At 33.2% G+C, this 21,677-nt stretch overlaps 1 protein-coding gene across 4 annotated transcripts in view; it reads left to right on the forward strand.

The window, feature by feature from the left end:
* Window positions 1-21,339, forward strand: part of LOC106641887 (inactive double-stranded RNA-specific editase B2) — a 29,809-nt gene extending 8,470 nt beyond the window's left edge. Inside the window, exons 3-6 of one of the 4 annotated variants that reach the window (XM_014356462.2) lie at window positions 19,264-19,684; window positions 19,943-20,112; window positions 20,212-20,752; window positions 20,828-21,339. In XM_014356462.2, coding sequence (XP_014211948.2) covers window positions 19,264-19,684; window positions 19,943-20,112; window positions 20,212-20,752; window positions 20,828-20,940 — 1,245 coding nt within the window. In that variant the 3' untranslated portion in view covers window positions 20,941-21,339. The remainder of the gene's footprint in view (window positions 1-19,263; window positions 19,685-19,942; window positions 20,113-20,211; window positions 20,753-20,827) is intronic. The other 3 variants (XM_023390947.2, XM_089595581.1, XM_014356463.2) reach the window with 3 other exon arrangements.
* The last annotated feature ends 338 nt before the right edge of the window (window positions 21,340-21,677 follow it).

Genomic DNA, 21,677 nt, shown 5'->3' on the forward strand with positions numbered 1-21,677 from the left:
TTTAGCCGCTTACCTGTAAATTAATAAATACTTGTTTATTCATCATTATTTTGTTAATTTTATAGAAAACAATTAATTTTTCCTACAATTTTTTTTATAAAATTTAAGAAAATTTTTCAAGGTGTTTTACATTTTTTTTATATTCTATGAAAACATTTTTATTGCGTTTTATTCTTTCACAATTTTTTTATTCGTGTCTAATGTGAGTTTTTGACTTAATGACGTTAATCACAAATCTTACTCACACATAAGTTCTTACGCATACTTGATCCCTTCTTTCCTGTTTCATTAAAAAAAGCAGCTTGTTAATCTATTTGAAAATATAATAGGTTTCTCCAAAAGTAATCTTTCATACAAAAAATTAGGAGATTTCTATGGATCATATAAAAGCAGTTTTACGTGATTCTTCCATAATGCTACACGTACAAGTGAGATTTTTAAAAGTAAATATAAAAAAAGGTACAGTAAACAGATCTGCAATTTTTTGTAAGTATTTTTGATGCTATATTGATTATTCGTTCGATGTTTGAATGATATCTAGTGAGAGGTCCGAAATAACGACAGTTCACTTCAATTTTGCAGTAAAACTATGAATGTTCATTTCAGCGACGTGCATTTCGACGATAACGATAGCTCAGTGCAGCGACTGTTCAGTATTTTGACAGCCAATCATAAGGCAGTTTACTTTGACTTTCTTCTTATACTGCTTCGTGATTGGCTGTCAAAATAATGAACAGTCGTTTCACTGAGCTATCGCTGTCGTCGAAATACACGTCGCTGGAATGAACATTCATAGTTTTACTACAATATTAAAGTGAACTGTCGTTATTTCGGACCCCCTCCCCCTCCCAAGTAATAAAAGCCCTGAAGTGGCATTGACTGGAGTATAATAATATCTGATGAAAGATAAAGCGGCACTACAGAATGCATTTTCTTAGCTTTTAAGATACAAATATATTGTGGCTATTAAATATAAACTAGGAATGAGTGCGTGAGTCTATGTGACAGATGTGGGCGTGACGTTAGAGAAGTAATTAGCGTAGGTGGCGTGAAGTTGTTTTGGAAGATTTGATAAAGACGCACAGCATCGTGCTGTCTCGCCTGGTATCACATCATGCTATGACTTGGATTTGAACTTTTCTTACCAACATAATATATTATTTATAAATGTTTGTTTATTGAATATAAAAGTATTCATTGAAGTCACATCCAATTAACGTAGATACACTTACTCCAACGAAAATTGCACAACCTTCGTATAAGATATCGTTTCATAAAATGTATACTTATATTCATACATTGTCTACTATAAAATGTCGTAGAAGTATAACTTCATACTTGGGTACCCAAGCACCCACTGTCTACTGTTTTTTTTTTACTAGCTACACAGCAGGTGTACACGGTAAACAACAGAATTATCATGATAATTACTGTTACAATAGAAAAAAAACTTTCGTAATCAAATACCTCATTACTTATGCTGCACAAAACAACAAGATAGACTGTACACTGTTGGTTGTTGTAATGGAAAGTTTGTGCTGCATCTTGTGCAAGGAAAGCAAAATCTTTACCACACATACCTAAGACTTCATCCATTTTTTAATTACCTTTATTTTTAAAACTTTATTGTAAAGTATCCGAATCTCAGAACAATATAAACATTCGCGTTAGAAAAGTACAGAAAGCCTCTGATAAAACAGTTTTGATAGGTTTTATTGATGTTTGTGCCCTTGTTTTTCCATCATAAGACCTTAAGACGATTTAAAGTTGCTTGTTAAATCACTCCTAAAGTATTAACGGGCTCCTCTTGGTTTGACATAAATCTTAGTCCAACAATGTCTCCAACTCAGTGTCTTCAAACTTTACTGGTCTCCCTTCACGTTCTTTGTAACCGGTGTTAAAACGCTACTTTTGAAACGTTGAAATCAATACTTGAATTTTTTTTTTATACGCACGTTCCACATAGTAATCGATGCCCTTCAGCTGCATTTTTCTTTAAGTTAAAGCAAAAAATCAGCGCTTCCCAAGAGTATTGTATGGTTGACACTTGCGTTAACATATTTAATACTATTTTTGTAACTGTATAATTATGTAGAACAACTTATTTCAATTCAAACTTCAGACATAAAAAAATTTGCAATTTGTAACATTGAAAAATAAAATTTTTGGTGCCAAAACGTCAAAATTTACAAAAACTAATTTTTTCTTATTTGTTATCATCATTCACATGAAATAAAATGTTTTTACTGATGCGAAATGTGTTGACATGACACAAACCGACCGTAAAGTTTGTAGTAACACTTCCAAGTTTCATTTTAAAAAATTCAGTATGAAAAAACTTACAATTATTTTAAAATTTTACAAATAGCTATTTGTTGTGCAACTTAATATTTATATTTTTTCACGGTTATATTCAAATTAACATAAAAGTTTTTTTATACGTCAATCAAACGTTTTTTAGTATGAAAAATTATTTTCCGCTCTTTCTTGCTATTAACGTGTTATTAACAATAAATAATGGATTTGCAAAAGTGTCTATTTTATGGGAATTTTATGACTAAGAGATTGGTGGTCAAAAAATTTCTCTCAATAGATGCAATAAGCAAAAAACTAAATAAAAAATTAGCATTTTTTTTATAGATTGTTGAATGAATGAATCCGACTCTTGATTTGGACTAAACTATTTTTTCCGTATTCCTGAAAAAATTATGTGTAAAAATAACTAATTTCTTCTCTACTAGAAAAAATAAGATAAAAGCGTATTTTTTTATCTTCTAGCAATCGACTATGTTTGTAATCGTATCCCTAGTGAGATCAGCAGAATCTTGCGATCGATTAAAAATGAACTTAAAATAAATTGATCCCAAGATTTTGTTAAACTTATCAATGACTAGCGGCCCCCCGTCTCGGCTTCGCCCGAGACTTACTAAATGGAACACCGTGTGTGTTGATATGTAATGTGAAACGTTTTCAATTAAAAATTTTACATCTGTTCCTGACATTTCTCAGACCAAAAATCTTAATATTAAAAACATATTTGTTCGCAATCTATACAGTTTATTTAGTCAAATAATAAGCTGTAAAAAGTAAAAAAATATAACTACGCTGAAAACTATTGTGCATTCCTTGACGCCTAGAATTGTATTCATTAGATGTATTTGAAGTTTTCCTTCCGATTCGACTTCTTGCGACTTTTGGCATAGTTAAGACTTTTGTGAGCCCTAAAGACTATTTTTTTCAACTTTACAAGGTTGTAATATATTTGTTGGCAAGGTAGTTCGACGTCTGAATGACTGACTTGGTTCAATAGTAGCCGGCTTTACATGGTCTCTTAGTCGACGAATCGTTTTCGGAAATTGTAGTAAAAATGTATTCGTTGGCAAGGTAGTTTAAATTTAGGTGGCCCTTAAAACAACCGATGAGATTGATGGTTAAGTAGGGAACTTAAATACTTATATTGGCCCTGAAAAGGGCCAGTGGTAAAACTTCCAGCTATTCCTTATCATTATTCTTGATGATAGAGAGCTGTTTGCGGGTAGATTGAGTCTTACTCTCAAAGTCTCCGTGTACGGAGACCGTGTTGGAGGGAGGTACGCCGCTTACCAAAGAATATCTTGTCTTCAGGTCGTTCTACGGATAACCAATCGCTCATCGTTAGTTGGGAGAGTGGGCCTGGAGAATACCTTCCTTGTAAGGTGTCCCTTCGGGATGACCACTGAGAAGGAAGCTGTTGTGGCTGCCCGTACTCTTCAGGGCTGTCTTTCCAGGCTTGCATTAAAAGTAGAAAATTCTCTGACGGTACCAGGCCAAATGGTTGAACGGCTACAGAGCTCTGAAGTTTTGGAGCAGGTTGTGCTCTAGCTAGACCTGTCTCTTGGCATTCCGCTGGAGACGTTGACGTTCCAAACGCCTATTTTTCCATGGCACTTGGTTATCTGGGCCTTCCGGGGTAAGAACCGATTTATCCTGCTTACCTATAAAAAAAGAGTGTCATCGGTAGCTGAGATGCCCAGCTGCACGACTGCTGCCTCTGGGCTTGGTGTACTGCCGATGAACTTCTGCGACAGTCGGCAATTCGATGGGGAATGTTATAACCACTTTTCACTATCTTCGATTGCGGGTGGCTTTAATGTTACCTCGATGCCACTTAGCGGATCCTACTGAACTAAAGCGCAAAGCTAGCTTATTTTAACCAAACTTTGAGCTTGTTTATCGCGATTGTTATTAACTTTTTCAAGAAAAAAGAAAAAACTATGCGAAAACCATCTCAGAATCATCAAGTATCAGTATGCAAAATTTCAGCATAATCGGTTCAGTAGTTTTCGCGGTTAGCGATTACAACGGTTTTAGTGACTTTACTTTATATATTAGTAAGATGACAGTAAAACATTATGCTTAGGCAATGCTAAACATCATACAAACAAAACGTTATGTATCGATAATTAGGAATTAAAAAAATATGTGGTTATTTCATAAAATCGGCGCTCTTAGCGGCCATCGGCAAAAAAGGAAGGAACATATATTTTTCTCGCTTAAGCAGGTCGAAACTCGTATACATTTTTCTTTAATAGTTACTTGTTTAGGGCATTCTACGTAAACCCCTACCAGCCCTACAAAATAAAAAAAAATTGGATGAATCAACTCGATGATTCAATCCAATAAAATAATGTTTATGTAAGAGTGCGTTGATGGCGTCGTCTGCATGCTTCTGCACCTAAGTTGCACTAAACTCTCACCATAGGCACTTGTATCGTTTCGGCTATCCCCTCTAACCGCCTGCACCCAACGAATAACTTACGTATATTTTTTGTTTCTTTTAACTTTTTAATGACTTCTTTTTTTGTAGATGATTTACTTTTTTGTTTCTTAAAAAAGTTTCTGTCTAACATACATTTCATTTTTGCTCTTTCCATTTTATTTTGTTTTTTTTTTTTTTTTTTTTTTTTTTTTCGAACACTAAAATTAAATCATCCACCACGTAAGCGGACGCGGTTTCACTTTTTTCACTGTATTTCCGGTTTAAACGCAAGGATTAGTAAATTTTTTTTTTATTTGTATTGACCAACCATTATCTATAAAAATTTAACAAGTGGTTGTATCTGAATATTAAGTTTTACAAGTACCTCATATTTAAAGAAAAAAGGATTTTACTTGTATACTAAGTTTTCATATATGTTTTTTGAAGTAGCTGATATTGTATGCCATTAGTACTTCTTAACGAATCAAAAATTTCATCTAAAATTAATATAATGAGCAAAAAATCCAATTAAAAATCTTTTACTAAGAAAAAATGTACCTAACAAGCAAACCATTTTTTGGATGAAAAAAATGTTCGTGGAAAATATGTGGTTTACCGGTTGCTGTTGGAAAATAAGTCTCAAAGATGAAAGCTTCCTGGCTAATTTATCAGTCTTTAAATAATGTTGATCCTGACAGGCTAGATATCTGCGACTGGAGCTGCAGCAGGTCATGTACTCTGTTCAGCAAGATCACTCTCTTGTTGAATGCCAACCTAAGTGGACATCGGTGTTGACGATTTGCCTATTATGATGAATTTAACTATCGATGTGTGTTGGCAAGTAAGAGTTAAACTTTTGATATCTCTTGTTGATTGTGCTGGCTCTATTAGGCGTTGATATTTGCATCATCAAAAAGTAAGTCTATAACTGTACCTGCTGTTTCACGCAAACATTCATCGACTACTTTATGCTAGAATTTTTTTCTTAAGTACTAATTCTTGTCAAAAAGTTATTGCTAATAAACTCTGAGCCAATTTTATCTGTTATTTTGATTCATTAATTATTTTCGATAAGAGGCGTTTCACAAGTACCTTCAACGTCTTCGTAAAAAGCAGAATCCTTAACGACATTGATATCATCTAAACTGTAATTTTTCGCTAACCTATTTTTTCGAAAGATTTAATATTCATACGGTAAGGTAATATATAAAAATATATAATTTCAAGTTTGTTGTAATTAAAATACTGCAAAAGTATATATTTACGAACATTATAAGATTTATCACTGCGTTGACAATAAACTATTATGTTTGCACCGGCAAAATTAATAAAATCAAAAGTAAAAACTGAGGGCTTAAGCAAATAATTAAAGTTCTATTAAACTGTAACAAAAGGATACCAGTTATTACCAAGTACATAAAAGTAAAGAAGCTTGGGTATACATGTATAAAATATGACGACAACGATAAAAAAAATGAACGAGGTGATTCTCTTCTAAGTATTTAGTCACTTATTGATCAATCAAGATATTATCATAAATTAAAATTTATCATAGGTTGAGCTTGTGAGGAGCTTGATGCATGGATGTGGTACCTTCGAGAGTAGCACAACTATGGCCTTTTCCCTGATGTCGCCTTAACACATAAGCTAATAGATTAGATAAGAGGTGAAATAAAACCGAAGACGACCCGGTAAAGTAGGCCTAGGACAACCCAATTTAGAACTGTATTAAGTAGACACCTCAATATGCGACACCGCTGATAAAAACAAACGCACATGAGCTTCAGACATTCCAGAGACGACTTACTCAATCTCTGTCTCACTTCATAGAGGGTAAACTTTAAATCCAAAAGATTAAATTCAAGCAGTAGAAAGATTAAATTATTTGATATTTACTTTGAAAATATAATTAAATTTATATTTCAAAAAGACAAAGCGATATAATTCTGTCTTTTTAACAAACAAAATTTTATAGTTAACACTTTACAGAACAAATATCAATGTAGTCTTTGATAAAAATTAGATCAGATGATTTATAAGTTCAAAATGACAAAAATAACAAATTTAATCATTCTAACCAACAAAACTATGTTTTATATATTTAACAAGAGAATAAAAGTAAATTTAGTCTTTTAAAGGAATACATTTTATACACATTTTGTCTCCTTACACAAAGACTCCGAGGGTAAGAGTCAAGCTATCCGCAGCTGGCTCTTCATCATCAAGAATAATAATAAGAAATAACTGGAAATTTTACCACTGGCCCTTTTCAGGGCCAATACACGTATTTACGTTCCCTACTTAACCATATATCTCATCGGTTCTTTTAATGGCCACCTAAGTTTAAACTACCTTGCCAACAAATACATTTTTACTACCATTTCTGGCAACGGTTCGTCGACTGAAATACTATATATAGCCGGCCACTATTAAACCAAGTCAGTCATTCACTGGCAGATGTCACGAGCGGAGTTGTTCGTTACAAGGCTGGGAACTTCAGTGACGACCCTATATTACCCTCTCGACTCTAAGCATTCAACCAGGAATCACCGATCCTCTCCAAAGTCTGCGCTGGGTGAACCTAATAACTAGGAAGGAATAAAAAAAACTTGAGCCAACGGGAGTCTCCAATGGGCAAGAACCCGAACCAATCTCTCCACCTTAGATTATCAAAACAACTGAGTCTGCAAAAAAAAGTGCTTTAGACATCAACGTCTTCGACGTTGTACCAGAAGACGTTGGGAAAGATCTCTACAACTAGCTCCAAAGCTTCGGACTTTGTAATTTTTCTCCCGATCAGTCTGGGGCTTAAACAGCAGGCTAGATAAGATAACCCTGAGGTATCCAGACGGTCACAATGGCTGTAAACTTCAGGCAAGAAAGAGTTTACTTAAGAAGCTCACCGGTCTTTTTTAGGGCAATCGGACGTCGAACTATCTTGCCAACAAATATATTAGAACTTAACAAAGTTGACAGAAAACAGCCTTTAGGGGTCACAAAAGTCGTAAACATGCCAATAGTCGCAAGAGGGTTAAATACCCTCACAGTAATCTCTTAAATCTTTAAAAATCTAAAATCAGATTTTTAAATAAGTAGAAAATTTATTTGTATTTTTGTGGCAACAAACAATGTAGCGATTAAGCTCCAGGACTTTGTTGCTCTGGTAATAAAGTTGTGAGATAAGAGAAAAAAATTTTTTTTTAATACATATTTTTTCGAATTTTAAAATCTTAACAGCTTAAAAAAATAGCCCTTTTCTTAAATTATAGATTTTTAAATAGGTAGAATATGTATTTATATTTTAGTGGTGATTGAAAATGTAGAGAATAATCTCCAGGACTTTGATACTGTAGTAATAAAGTTGTGAGATGAGAGAAGAAAATTTTTTTCCATTATTTTTTTTTGTGAGTTTTCAATTTTTAGAGTTTTAAAAAAATAGCTCTGTTCATAGATTATACAGGAGAAACTGCAAATCAACGGCCTTTTATGGCATAAGGAATGCACGATACTTTTCAGCGTAGTTATATTTTTTTACTTTTTACGGCTTATTATTTAACCAAATTAACTGTATAGATCGCGAACAAATATGTTTTTAATATGAAGATTTTTGGTCTAAGAAGTGTCAGGAATAAATGTAAAATTTCTAACTGAAAACGTTTCACATTACATATCAACACACACGGTGTTCAATTTAGTAAGTCTCGGGCGAAGCCGAGGGGGACCGCTAGTCAATTATAAAGGACACTTGCGATATTCAGTAACTTTTGATGCCATGTTGCGTTGGGCCTGTTAGCGGGAAACACTAACATAACTCCAAAAAATTAGACTTCACAACACATTTAAATAATCTTAATTAGTTTCGGTGGGATAAAAAATACTTTTGAACAAACAGAGATTGGTAGAGAAGAATAGTAATAGTATTTTAGTAACATTTTTCAGGAAGTTTTAAGTAGGTACTCTATGGCTAAGGTACCTCTTTAAACTGAAAAGTTGCTGGGATTCTTTTATATAACTAATATTACTGCAGCTTTTTTGAAAACAGTATTTTTCGTTCGGGACCAATCAGACATTCAACAGGAAAAATTATTCAAACAAAATTTTTCGAAGTCATCTCGTTTTAAAAATGTGCCACTGTATCTCAAAAGGCATATTGCCAAACCAAAATGTGGTCAGTTATTGTTTAAACAAAGTTTTTTTAAACAAAATTCGTAAAAGTGATTTTTTGAGTCTAAAAAAAATATTTTAATATTCTTTAGCATATTTGAAACAAAAAACTCAGTGGGATGTATATACCTGATTCCCACAGTTTTCGAGTAAGAAATTTCCAATTTTTAAACAAATGTGTTTTTTCCAATTTTATATTGTCAGAGTTAACAGATTTTGTACTAACGATATTATTAACGATTTAATATTTTAGAAAGACGTAATTCGTAAAATTTGTCTTTTTAAAAGTGTCAATCAGAAAGTTTAGACGTTTACTAAACGAAAATTAAAAATCCATCTGTATAAAAGACGAGATCAAGTAATTTGCATTTTTAAAAAGAATGAAGTCATCAGTTGAGAATTCAATACATTCAAAGCTACCGATTTATTCTTTCTAAAAGACTAGATTCACAAATTTAATTTTTTTAAAAGAAGAAAATGCATTATTTCTTCTTTGAAAAGTAGAAAAATAGAGTTGTACTCTCTTAAAAATTATATATATCACATTTTATTTTTTCGACACTGAAAATTTTGTCTTTCTACCACCCAAATTTAGTCTTTGGTTAATTGACCATCACGAATACAACATCTATTCCTTAACCTACCCTTAAAGCTGAACAAATAAGAACAGACGCTACTAACTGTAAACGCGCTTAAAACTACATTCTTACAACTCAGGACGCACTCATATTTACTCTACACACAACGTAAAAAAGTTGTAGATACTGACTAACAAGAATACACAGAATCTTACGGACCGTGATCTGTTACAAGCGTTCATTGAAACAATAATGTATATTACACAACTGACGTAACTTCTTTGGGTGTTAGGTATACTTCTAAGCTGAAGAATACCCATTTAACAGTGTAATTAGTTATAAAAAATTTGTTTTTACCTTACATACTTGTATTTCATGTGTGTTCATTGCAGTTTGCCTCGAATATCAGTTTATTTCGTAGAGTACTTGAAATTAGCGCTTTAAAAAGTAATATTTATTATGTTTAGTCATACATTACATCAATCTATTTCATACGAGAAATTGACTTTTTTGGTGATGAAATTATAAAACAAAACTCTTTTTACTATTAATACGCTACTTTGGACAGCAAGAACTTATTTTATTTATTAATGATACATTATTGTTAAAATAAACACTCGTAATATATCATTGTATAAGATGCTGTGTATTCTTGTTAGTTAGGGTCTACACCTTTTCCCCTGCGTGTGTTGTTTCAAATTGCTGCACGAAGCAAATAAGTCAGTAGTCAACGCAAATGGTAGCAGCAGATATTCAGTAACTTTAATCAGTAGCACATACCACTATCAATGAATAGCCAGCAAGGAAAAACATGGCCGTGCTCTACGGTATTGTCCAGGAAAAGCCACAAGCCATAGGGCATGCAACCAGCCACCCGAGCGAAGGACTACAGAAAACAGAAGTAGTCTTATAACACATCTACCACTAGACAATCTACACAAAACACTAGCAGAACTTTAGCGGCGCAACAGCGAGTCCAGGTCACCAGACTCTCCAGTTCACAGCAAACAAAAATGTATACGACAAGCACTTCAGCAAACCCAGCTGCCAACAGAAGTACTAGAAAAAGCATCAACATACACCTATAGAGAGATTAGGATACTGCAGCTTCAATAAAACAGTCAACTTCCATTCCCAGGAGTAGAAAAAATGGGTCGCGGGACCCATAGAAGAGGTGATGGGGTTTTTATAAAGTTTTTATAACCTGTTATTGCCTAACTAGATGTCTACTATACATCACATTTTTTCTCATACATACAGATATACTCGCTGATTTCTTGTCTCATATATATATATATATATATATATATATATATATATATATAAAATGTATTATCATATTAATTGTTAAGGTAATTGAATAGACTAAAATTTTGTTGCTAAAAAATAAATTTTTTTTTTTTTAATTAGTTAATTAATATTTACAAAAAGTATTTACATGATTTGTCATTACTTTATCTAAAAAATAAAGTAACGACAATTAAAGTCTATTCTTAATATAACACTTTAATGCACTCAAATTTTAAATAAAAACACTTTTATTTTATAAACCACTTCTATAATTAATCTCTCACTTGTTTTCACTCTGTCTCGTAATTCTATACTAAAACCCTTCTGTTGTTGTCACTCTTAAGATCTGTAGATCATTCTCTCTATTACTCTCTCTAGCGAGAGACAATCAAAGGTCGTGCGAGATATATCGAGCGTGCCAAATTCAAACAAAGAGAGTATACTTTCTTTACATATATAATATAAACATATGAAAATGAGCTAAATTTTGAAGCAGACTAAACTTTTAGTAGTCTAATCTCGTTGTAAACTTGGAATTTATTTGCTAAAGTTTCTAAAGTCAATGAAAATAATCAAAGTGTTTTTAATATTGATATCAAACCTCTATCCATCGATTACATAATTAATCATTTTATTTTTTTAATTGATAGCTGTTTTTTTTAATTTGCAAAAATTCTGGAAATTGTACCTACGTAGGTATATACAGTTGCTACATATATACGTAGACAAAATAGGATGCCTAGGTAGAACCAAGCTCTTTCCCCATAACATCACACCACCATATAATGCAATGGATTTGCCATACTAGGACGAATGTATGCTAGCTAGAGTGCTTCAATAGAAAATTTCCGATTAGATTTTTTTCGATATTTTACTGACTCATATGTTATTTTGAAAATGTATACCTTACCCATTTCATTTTTGAGATTCTTGTCTAATTTCACTTTAAAATTTTTGCGCCGTTTGGTGACGCTAAGAGACACAAAGAGAGAAAGAGCGTGCGCGCGCCTGTAATCTGTATACTACTCTCACTGTCTCGAGACGCTTGTGGTGATGGGAGGATGAACAGCAAAGAAGAGAGCAAGAAAAAGTGTGACACTTTCTCCTATTTTCGTTGAGTGTGGGCCCTACATAAGAAGCTTCACTTAAAAAATCACCAGTTAACAAGGCTTAAACCTTCCTTGCTTCCGGGTTAAGCTTATCTCAAAACAGAAACCCCAGATGGGAGTATCATTTAGTAAGAATCACTAGCTGGAATGTGAGTTAGATGGAGAGCGCGTAGTCAACAGTAGTGCCCTGTGTGCTTCACTGAAAAAAATCGTCTGCTGCTGATATTTATACAGAAACATACTCTACAGGAGACCTTCTCCTCATATTGTCTCTATAATTTCAAACTCATCTTACAGACGCTTGATCTATGTACTTGACATGTTTATCGCCATTTATTGTTCGTTTTGTAGTGAAACTTTTTTTTTTTTTTTTAATTTCGATACTATTTTTTTTTGTAAAGGGAGACAATTTTGTCAAAATCATTAACTTTATTTCGTACTAGCACTCTTTTTAGAATAAAGTCGATACTCCTTTCATACTACTATAATTGATTAATTTACTAACAAGAATCATGATGTTGAAGAATCTATAGATTTCAGTTTTACCCACGGTGATAAAAGTACTGATAATCTGAAGGCTCACTTCGTCTATTATACATGTAAAAATTATGTGGAGCTTACACTAACCCTGACTAGATAAAGCATTAACAATAGAAACTATGTATAGATACACTTACTACGTAATATTCTTTTTTATCTCTGCCATGAGTGCTATGCTACAAATAACTTCTTTTTTGTTACATAGTATGCATATTTATACATATTTCTCTTAAGTTATGCGTGACTTGATGATAATTAGGCCAAGTGATACATAATTTTCACAGAAATTCTATTATTCCAGACCATCAATACTTCTATCACCCTGGTTTTATCCAAAAAACTTGTAATATTTTAACATAATGATTTTAGTAAGAGTAAAACACAATTTACACTTCCATCGCATTATAATACTATGGATAATCAGTAAATCGTTTAAAGAATTTGACGAAAACGATTTTATTAGCTAATAATGCATATAAAAATTGGTGCATTCGAATACAATATAGTCCAGGTCCAGCCCTATGTGTGCGTGGCCGATCGAGGTCCACGGATCCACCCTTTTCATTGTATGCATTTTGACCCCCTGAACACGATATCAAGGGTGGATCACTTGAATCATTGCCGTTTAATTGTTAGTAACAAATTAAAAAATCCGATTTTTTGCTTCAAAAAAACTTGAGTAACATTCTTTGGCACATTTCGAACAAAAAACCAATCAAGATGCTTATACCTAAACCCCGTAGATTATGAGAAAAAAATTCCTCAAGATCTAAAAAATGCATTTTTTGCGATTTTTAACCCCAAGTTCTTTAGCTGCGGGTGCATTATTTTTAACTTACCTAGACTCAAATTTTACCTTAAAGCATGTACTTTTGAATGAAAAAAAAATGTATAAACGTCAGTTGCTTATCAATTGCGGTATCACTGATCTACGAATGATCGTTTTTGTACCTTCTAGCTGTCTACGGATTGGGTCTACATGCTATATGCGCAGATTATATATAGATGTACATTAGCGATACCGCAAGATTTATAAACGTCAGTTGTTAAGCAACTTACATTAATAAATCTTTTTTTATTCATAAGTACATACTTTGTAGTAAAATTTGAGTCTAGGGGAATTTAAAAAAATGCAATAGCAGTTGAGTAACAGGTAGTCGAAAATCGTAAAAAATGCATTTTTTCGATTTTAAGGAATCTTTTACTCAAAATCTACGGGGTTTAGGTATGTACATCTGCCGTCCCAGGGAAGAAAAGCGTATGTGCCATAAAAATAACATTGCACTTACGCTTTTTTTCCGGGGACGGCGGACATCATAATTGGTTTTTTGTTCGAAATGTGCCAAAGAATGTTACCAAATTTTTTTTGAAGCAAAAAACCGGAACTTTTAATTTGTTACTAAAATTTGTTAATAATAATTAAACGGCAATGATTCAAGTGATCCACCCTTGCTTATCGTGGTCAGGGGGTCAAAAAGCATAGAATAAAAAAATGTGGACCCGTGGACCTCGATCGGCCACGCGCGCATACGGCTGGACCTGGACTAATGAAACAAAGTAATTTTTTTTGACTCTGTTCGAGGACAAATTCTAAATATCCTACAAAAATGTGTAATATATAAGTTGCACGCACAAAAACATGATTTTTATACATATGTCAACTAAATACGGAAGGCAGTAATCTTTGGCTAGCAGGCAGTTCAACGGGAGATCAGAAAATTCCATAGAAATTTTCTTTAATATCAGTGGAACTGGAGAAACTCCAGGAATTTACTCAAGATTTTAAAAAAGTTTTAGGTCTTTTTATTTAGAAATAAATAAACGGGATACGAGTACAGACCTTAAATACATTCTGTGGTAGTCATAATACTGTTGCTTACGCATTTGACTAGAAAATTAATTTGGCTTGATTGTATTTATTGCGTTAAACAGAAAAAATTATCAGCATAAATTTTTTTAAATTAAAACACTTGCACGCTTCTCATTTATTGAGGAGATTCAATAATTTTTCTAACTACCTCACCCGAAAATTCGAGTTTCGGTGGCAGTGTATAAGGACGAATGCCAATGTTCGTTCCCTATCAACGTAACATCTATTCGGACCGTGCAACAGTTTGAAAGAGTGCTACCACTGGCGACAGTTGGATTCACTTGACCGGAAATAATGCATGGAAGTAAGTGATAATTTCTCATTAACTAAGGGGTCGTGCCCCCTGCGCGGTCCGCATGCCAACCCCCAAAATTTAATCAAACATTTATTTTCTGTATTTTTAAAGAAAAATACAATAACTATATCTTTGTAGGAACACGTAATATTGTAATATTTATCAACTTACAAATTAAAATGACTTCACTGATTTTTCAAAATCTCATTTTGAAACCTACCCACGCTTGATCAGTCTCAGCCAATCACATGACGAATAGATAGAATTTATCACGTAACCCATCATTTTTTAAAGATAGGATAATTTAATCTTACAAATTTATCGAGTTAGAAGACGTTTATACAAGTAATTATTAATTTTCCATTGCCTGTGATAACCTTATCCATTTTTCTGAAAACACACATCACAAAAAATTTGCAACCTCAAAGCGTATAGACAAAAATAATAAATTAGATACTGGAAAATTCATTATTACTTGTATAAACGTCTTCTAACTCGATAGATTTGTAAGATTAAATTAATAGAGAGAAATTGTCACTTACTTCCGTGCATTATTTCCGGTCCAGTGACTCCGACTATCACCAGTGGTGGCGCTCTTTCAAACTGTTACACGGTCCAAATATCGCGTAGAGAGTTCAGGAGAAAAAACTTTCTGCTCCCTACTTCTGCTTTCTTGAGAGAGAGATAGAGAGGTAGTGAGCAGCAATGCAAAAGTGAATAAGTATTAAGTAGGTACTTACCTACGCTGCGTTTATTTATTTTTTTTCGAGCTGTGAGAAAAATTTTACATAGAGCGCGTGTTATAAGACTTTTGCAGCAACCGATGCCCAGGAGTCTAATAAATAATTATATAAGCTTGAAAATGTTTGAATGCTGCTGATATACAAAAATATTTATCAAATAATAAAATTTATCAGACGTCATTTAGTACCTAATAAAATCTAGAGGTTTTTAATAAAAATAAGTTGTTCTGACCGACTTCTTTTGCTCTTTGAGCCTGTTAACATCCGCTAACCAACAACCCTCGTTCTGCTCAGGTCGTAAATGTTAGCTGATAATTGTTGTTTGATGGCTAATGAACCACGAACTTTCGGCCGAAGTAGTAAGAAAAATAGTATACATCACACGGGACGTCACTCGATTATCCGCTCCTGGCGGTGAAGTTACCCCCCAAGGCAAAGCCTTGTAATGTAATGTACTATTGTCAAAATGAAGAGAGGCGTAAAACTTTCAACAATAAAAATCAAAGTGTTGAAAACTGTTAAAGTTTTTTAAATATTTTGAACCGCAAATTTTTTTACCTATAAAAATAATCTAAATTCACTGCTGTCCTTTAGAGCTTGTATTAAGATTTGAAATTTAAGTAATATAATTTTTGTTTAAGGTATTCAGAACTCAGTTTCCTGATACTCTGAATAGTTATTCTTGAAAATTTCACTGCTTCATCTGCATTTTCAGAAAATCACTTAATTTCTTGTATTTATTAGTAGTATTACTTAATATTACTTTAAATTAGTATACATATTTATGTTTTTGAGTTATTGTTTCTTAAAACGATTGTTGAGGAACCCTAAATTATAACAGTACTGTCATTCCAAATTCTGCTGATTCGAATAAACGCCAATTGAGATTTATTCATATTAAAACTTGAGTATAACTTTCGAAATGCATTACTATAACGTTATGAGACGCAACTCTTCCAAAGTAGCAAATAACATTTTTTTTTATTAATGTTTTGAAAGTATTTGTACATAAATGTGTGCAACATATGCATTTGTCAATTGGAACTTTCTGAATTTTAATTGATTTTTACTATGATCAAGTTTTGCTTACGTAATAACAAACGACCTGTCTGAGGCTAGATTGGCCAGTACTAAAATTTTACGAAATTAAGAACTTAAGATTGGTACTTTTTAAATGAAAACTTATGATAATTTCAATTTACAATTGTATGCTAAAAGTGTAAAAAGGGGTCGTTTTTGCATGTACTAATTAGTTGTTCCTATCTCCCACTCCTGCTCTGCAGGCAATAGTAGCTATACAACAATACCGAGGATGTGCATTCCACCAAGGGCAAGTTTGCCTGTTGCCCACATAGCAAAAAGCCGCGAGGCTTTCTCTAGGTAACTCTTACTGAACTTGGTCTTACCAAGTTAAAAAAATGTAAATGCTCTCAGACTGCAGAAATGAGAGAGTATACAAAAATTATCCGCTAAAAGACAGGTGATCGGCTTCTCTATCCCCATAAATCTCTCTTACTGTAGTTACAACCATGATGTAAAAATACAAGGGTGTGCTGAATAGACGCATATTATCCCTATCAGAATTAACCAATCGGATTTAAAGCCAAACAAACGCTATGTTGGTAAATGCATTTTACTAACAAATTTAAAGTTGAAGTCATGACACATTCACGATTAATCACTTGAGATTGTTAGAACATGCCTGTGTGCAATGCAAAAAGTAGCACGTATAATCGTGACGATGCCAAAAAGTTAAAAATTAAAATTTTTTCATTGATGTGATCGAGCAATGGCTTTAAAATGGTTGGAGGCATGTAAGAAAGATGTTAACTTCCAAAACGGTATGTTGGCTCATGTGTAGTACATGATTAAAAAAGAAGGTTTTTATAATACAGAAAAAATAACTTTTAGTAAACAATAGAAGCTAGAATATGTTCACTACACTTAAGGGAAGTTACTTTAAAAACAAACCAGAGTATTTGCTTAGCTGTAAAAATTACTCACCTAAGACACAGACTCAAAAGAAAAGGATTGTGTTTCAAGAAAATGGGCACCAGGTATCTCTGCACAGGCATATCTTGATTTGGGAATTGAAAACATAACGATTATTTATACAAAAGCAGTATGTGTGTATAAGAAAAATTCTTTAGAAATATTAATGTAGAGGACTAGGTTTAATGTTATTCATAAACCATAATTATCCCATGAACATGTATTTAAAATTTGTTGAATATTTGTATCTACATTAGTGAGCACTTTTTTGTTTGGATTTTGACATAAAATGATGAATTTTTACTTCCGATTATTTCGCTTAATCAGCTTTTAGTATAAATTGAACATTTAAAGAGTTTCATGAAACAATGTATACATGAAGAGTCTGAAATTTTTTTATAAGTTTTTTAATCGAACTACTAAGGCCATTCCTCAGAAGTATACTATCCTAAAAAAAAACACTTATCGAACAAACACCTTTACAAGGTTCAGACGAATAAATCTTAACTTTATATGAAAATTAACTCTAAATTGTACTAAGAAAGTAAAGTGAGTACAAATGAAGTAAATTTGTTCATAAATAACAATAAATTATCACTACACTAATAACATTTTTTATGTCCGTTTCATTTTTTTTGTAAATGGTTGTTGAATACGTATTAATATTTTGAGTTATTTTTTTAATAATACTCACTTTTTCATGTATTTTTTTTTTTTACAATTAATCTTCTATCATCCATCAATTTTTTTTTTACTTTAATTAATTTTTAATTATTTTTACTCTAAAAAGATTTGTTTGTTAATAGTGTTCATCTTTGAATATCGAGCCTAAATCATCTAACATGTCTCGAAGTTGATCTAACAATCTAATTAGTTGCTAGCTATTCAGCACAAACTTGTATTTTTACATCATGGTTACAACAATGTGTATGTGTATGTTACGTGTACCATGTAATTGTGTCAACTGTGTATGTTAATAAATAATATACACTCTACAATTGTAATATTCACATCAGCGTAACAAGCTGACTGTGAGACGACCTACACATATACTACTTGTATTGCTGTCAATGCTGTCTGCTAGAGTGGTACATTCGTACCAAGAGAGGTGGTCATAGTGGCGCAGTGTTAGAGTTGCAGTTCCGTCAATCTCTGAAGGTAAGCAGCATTTGGTGCGGTTAGTACGTCGATGGATGACTGTTTGAGTCTCGCTATTTCGCCTGTGCTGTTGATTTTCGAGAGTCGATTAACTGTTTTTCTTACGCTTCGTCAACGTGATAGGTGTGATTAAGTTTTGGTATTTATATGTGTTTAAACGTATAAACATTTGATCATGACTTAGGTTTGCACCGATAGCTGAATAACACTTAGCTAGTGTAAAAAAAGCCATATCTGAGCTTAAGGGCGATGATAAATATAATAAAAGATTCGTACCAAGATGCACTTTAGAGAAGAGCCGCCTTACAGTAGATTTGTAGAATTACTAGACCGCCCAAAATTCGCAAGAACCCATGGGATGGTTAAATAAATTAACTAACAGTAAATTTTATGAACTGTGTAATTCTGGTTATATAACTCACCTTAGATGGCGCTATTTTAAATTGCATCTCAGTGCGAATATTATGTGCTGAAATACTCTCAGTGCTTATGTACACTCGATACACAAGCACATTGTAGTGCCAGTAAGAAAGAATAGTGAGAGCCGACAAGCCGATTGCTATGCTGTCTTCTGACCGACGATTTTTTGATACTGATGCCCCAACGTTATGTCGCACTACGGTTATGGTACTTGGTACTTAAAAATGGCCGCAGTTAGAAGGAAATTAGCTGGTAATGAACTGTAAGGACAGCATGAGAGTAATGTAGGCGTGATGCTGGGCCTTGGTGGGACAGCACAACCGTCGAGGTTCCTTGTGTAGCAGAATCCCTCCCTATGTTTTATAGTACAACAACCACGGAAATTATCAGGGTGGCCATAACCAGCAGAATGCCTTCAAGCAGCAGGGTGTTGGCACTCCCTACAAGCAGCAGCAGCAGCAGCAGCCTCAACAGCTACAGACTCCTCAAAGAAATACTCAACTAGCCAAACAACAGCAGCCACCTAATCCACAGCAACTACAGCCTCAACAGCAGCAACAGCAGATGCCTCAAGCTCAACGTTTGAAGCCCATTTTAAAGAGCAGTGCCACTACTAATACTCAGCAAAGTCAAAACCAAGCTTTCAATCAGCTAAGTCCTGCTCAGCAACAACATAAACCACTACCATCATCAGTAAATAATGGAACGAATTTAAATGAAGCTCCCGAGAGTATGGACAGCAGCGACGTTCAGGATGTGCCCAAGTGGAAGCGCAAAGGTCCAGGTGGTAATCCGTTACATTACATACACATTTTATAAAATCATTTGAAATTGATACAATCATCTGTTTCATGATGACAATTCACTGCGCCAGTTTGAAAATTATTCGTTTTGTTTAACTACTTTAATCGAAATACTTTTAAGTTTTAACTCTGTTTTACTTTGTGTAAACATAATAGTTTCTAAACTTGAAAAAAAAGTTAAGGAGATTTCTCCCTTTATTCTGTATCATACTATACATAAATTCATTTTGATGATTTTGCAGTTAAGGTGAACAAGAAACTCAAGCGTTTGCGTTTAAATCAACGATTGAGAAAAACGCTGCAGCCAAAGAACGCCATCATGGTACTGAATGAAATGAAGACTGGTGTCCATTTTACATTCCCAGAGCAGCAGTCATCCTTACCCAGCTCTCTCTTTCTTGTGCATGCTGAGGTAATAATACTTGAATATTTTAAGTACAAAAATCGTACACATTATTATATACTGCATCTTAACATTGGTGACTCTGTACTTTAACACTACAATTTTCAGATCGATGGAAAAACTTATGTTGGCCAAGGTGTTTCAAAACCGTTAGCTCGCCAGAATGCTGCTGAGAATGCTCTGAAAAGTTTGCTCTTAGAAAAAATGACTGCTGCTGCAATGAAAGCTAGCGTTGATGCTGAAAATGAAGGTAATACCAATAGTTCCCAAGTAAGTGGAGAAGAAAACGAAAACAAAGAAGGGGGTGAGGGTAACAACGCAGAAATACATTCCGAAGATCCGAATGAAATACCATGGAGTTCATTGGCCAGTTTTGCTCTTTATAAGTTATTTCTCGAGTGGCAGAATCAAGGCACGGTTGTTCCAGTGCCACGGCCGGGTCTTTCTCCTGGTAAAGTAAAAAAAGATATCACCAAACCCATTACACCTAAAGAACTACCGCCAAATCCTATCTCTATTCATCCCGTAATGTTGTTGAACCAAATGAAACCTGGCCTTATTTATACTGAAGTAAATCGTGTTGGTAATCCACCAAACATCACTTTTACCCTTGGAGTTGAAATTGATGGTCAGGAGTATACAGGAACTGGTAAGTTATATCCATTCTTAAAATATTTGTTTCATTTTGTGCTATTCTTATAATTATTTTTTGTTTTATCTTTAGCTAAAAATAAGAAAGACGCCAAAAAGTTTGCAGCAAAAGCTGCCTTACATGCTCTGTACAGCCTAGTTTATCCAGAAGAAGCTCAGTCCAGCGAGGATATTAGTATGGGTTGAAAAAACTAAAGCTGTACAACTACTGAAATGTTTTTTAACTAATAATTTTAGATATTAACAAATCAGCAACTTAAGGTTAAAGATAAAGAAATTTTGGAGAATCGGTATTTGTATGGTACTTGCATATAACCCCATAAAAATCTTAAAAAATTTCTAGAATTCAAACTTTCAAAACAATTATTTAATCCTGAAAATTTCTATAATAGTTTTTTTGTAAAATCATGTACTAAACTAAATTCAGAGATGAACATACCAAACAGGAATCATTTTTAAACTAGACTACATTATGGTAGACGTTAATATATTCAAATAAATACTAAAGTTTGACATTGATGTAATTTTAATTTGACGTAAAAAGCTGATCATTGTATACGATTGGAAATAAACTATTATTAACTATTTCATATTTTTAATTTGTATAGCCCACTTTCATCTACGGGCATAGTTGCGGACAATACTTTTTGTATGTACTTTGTTACAAAAATATATTTTTTGGTGTGGAAGATAGTCGGCGTAGAAAAATGAGGATCTTTTGCACAAACATAATAAATATTGTGTCATACCTACTAAAAAAAAAAATTTAGAATCTTAATTTAGGATTTGATATAGAGGCGTGGCTTAGCTATGAATGAGTCTCGTTCATGCTTAACCTTACTATTTTAACAATCAGGCGTTAGTAAAGAATAAAAAATGGGCTCATGTGATTGGCTGATAAAATCGCATGTATATTAGAGCGT

The sequence above is a fragment of the Copidosoma floridanum genome, unplaced genomic scaffold (assembly GCF_036245765.1).
Source record: "Copidosoma floridanum isolate Cflo_tuat_1 unplaced genomic scaffold, Cflo_Japanese_pri ptg000026l, whole genome shotgun sequence".
Lineage (NCBI taxonomy): Eukaryota > Metazoa > Arthropoda > Insecta > Hymenoptera > Encyrtidae > Copidosoma > Copidosoma floridanum.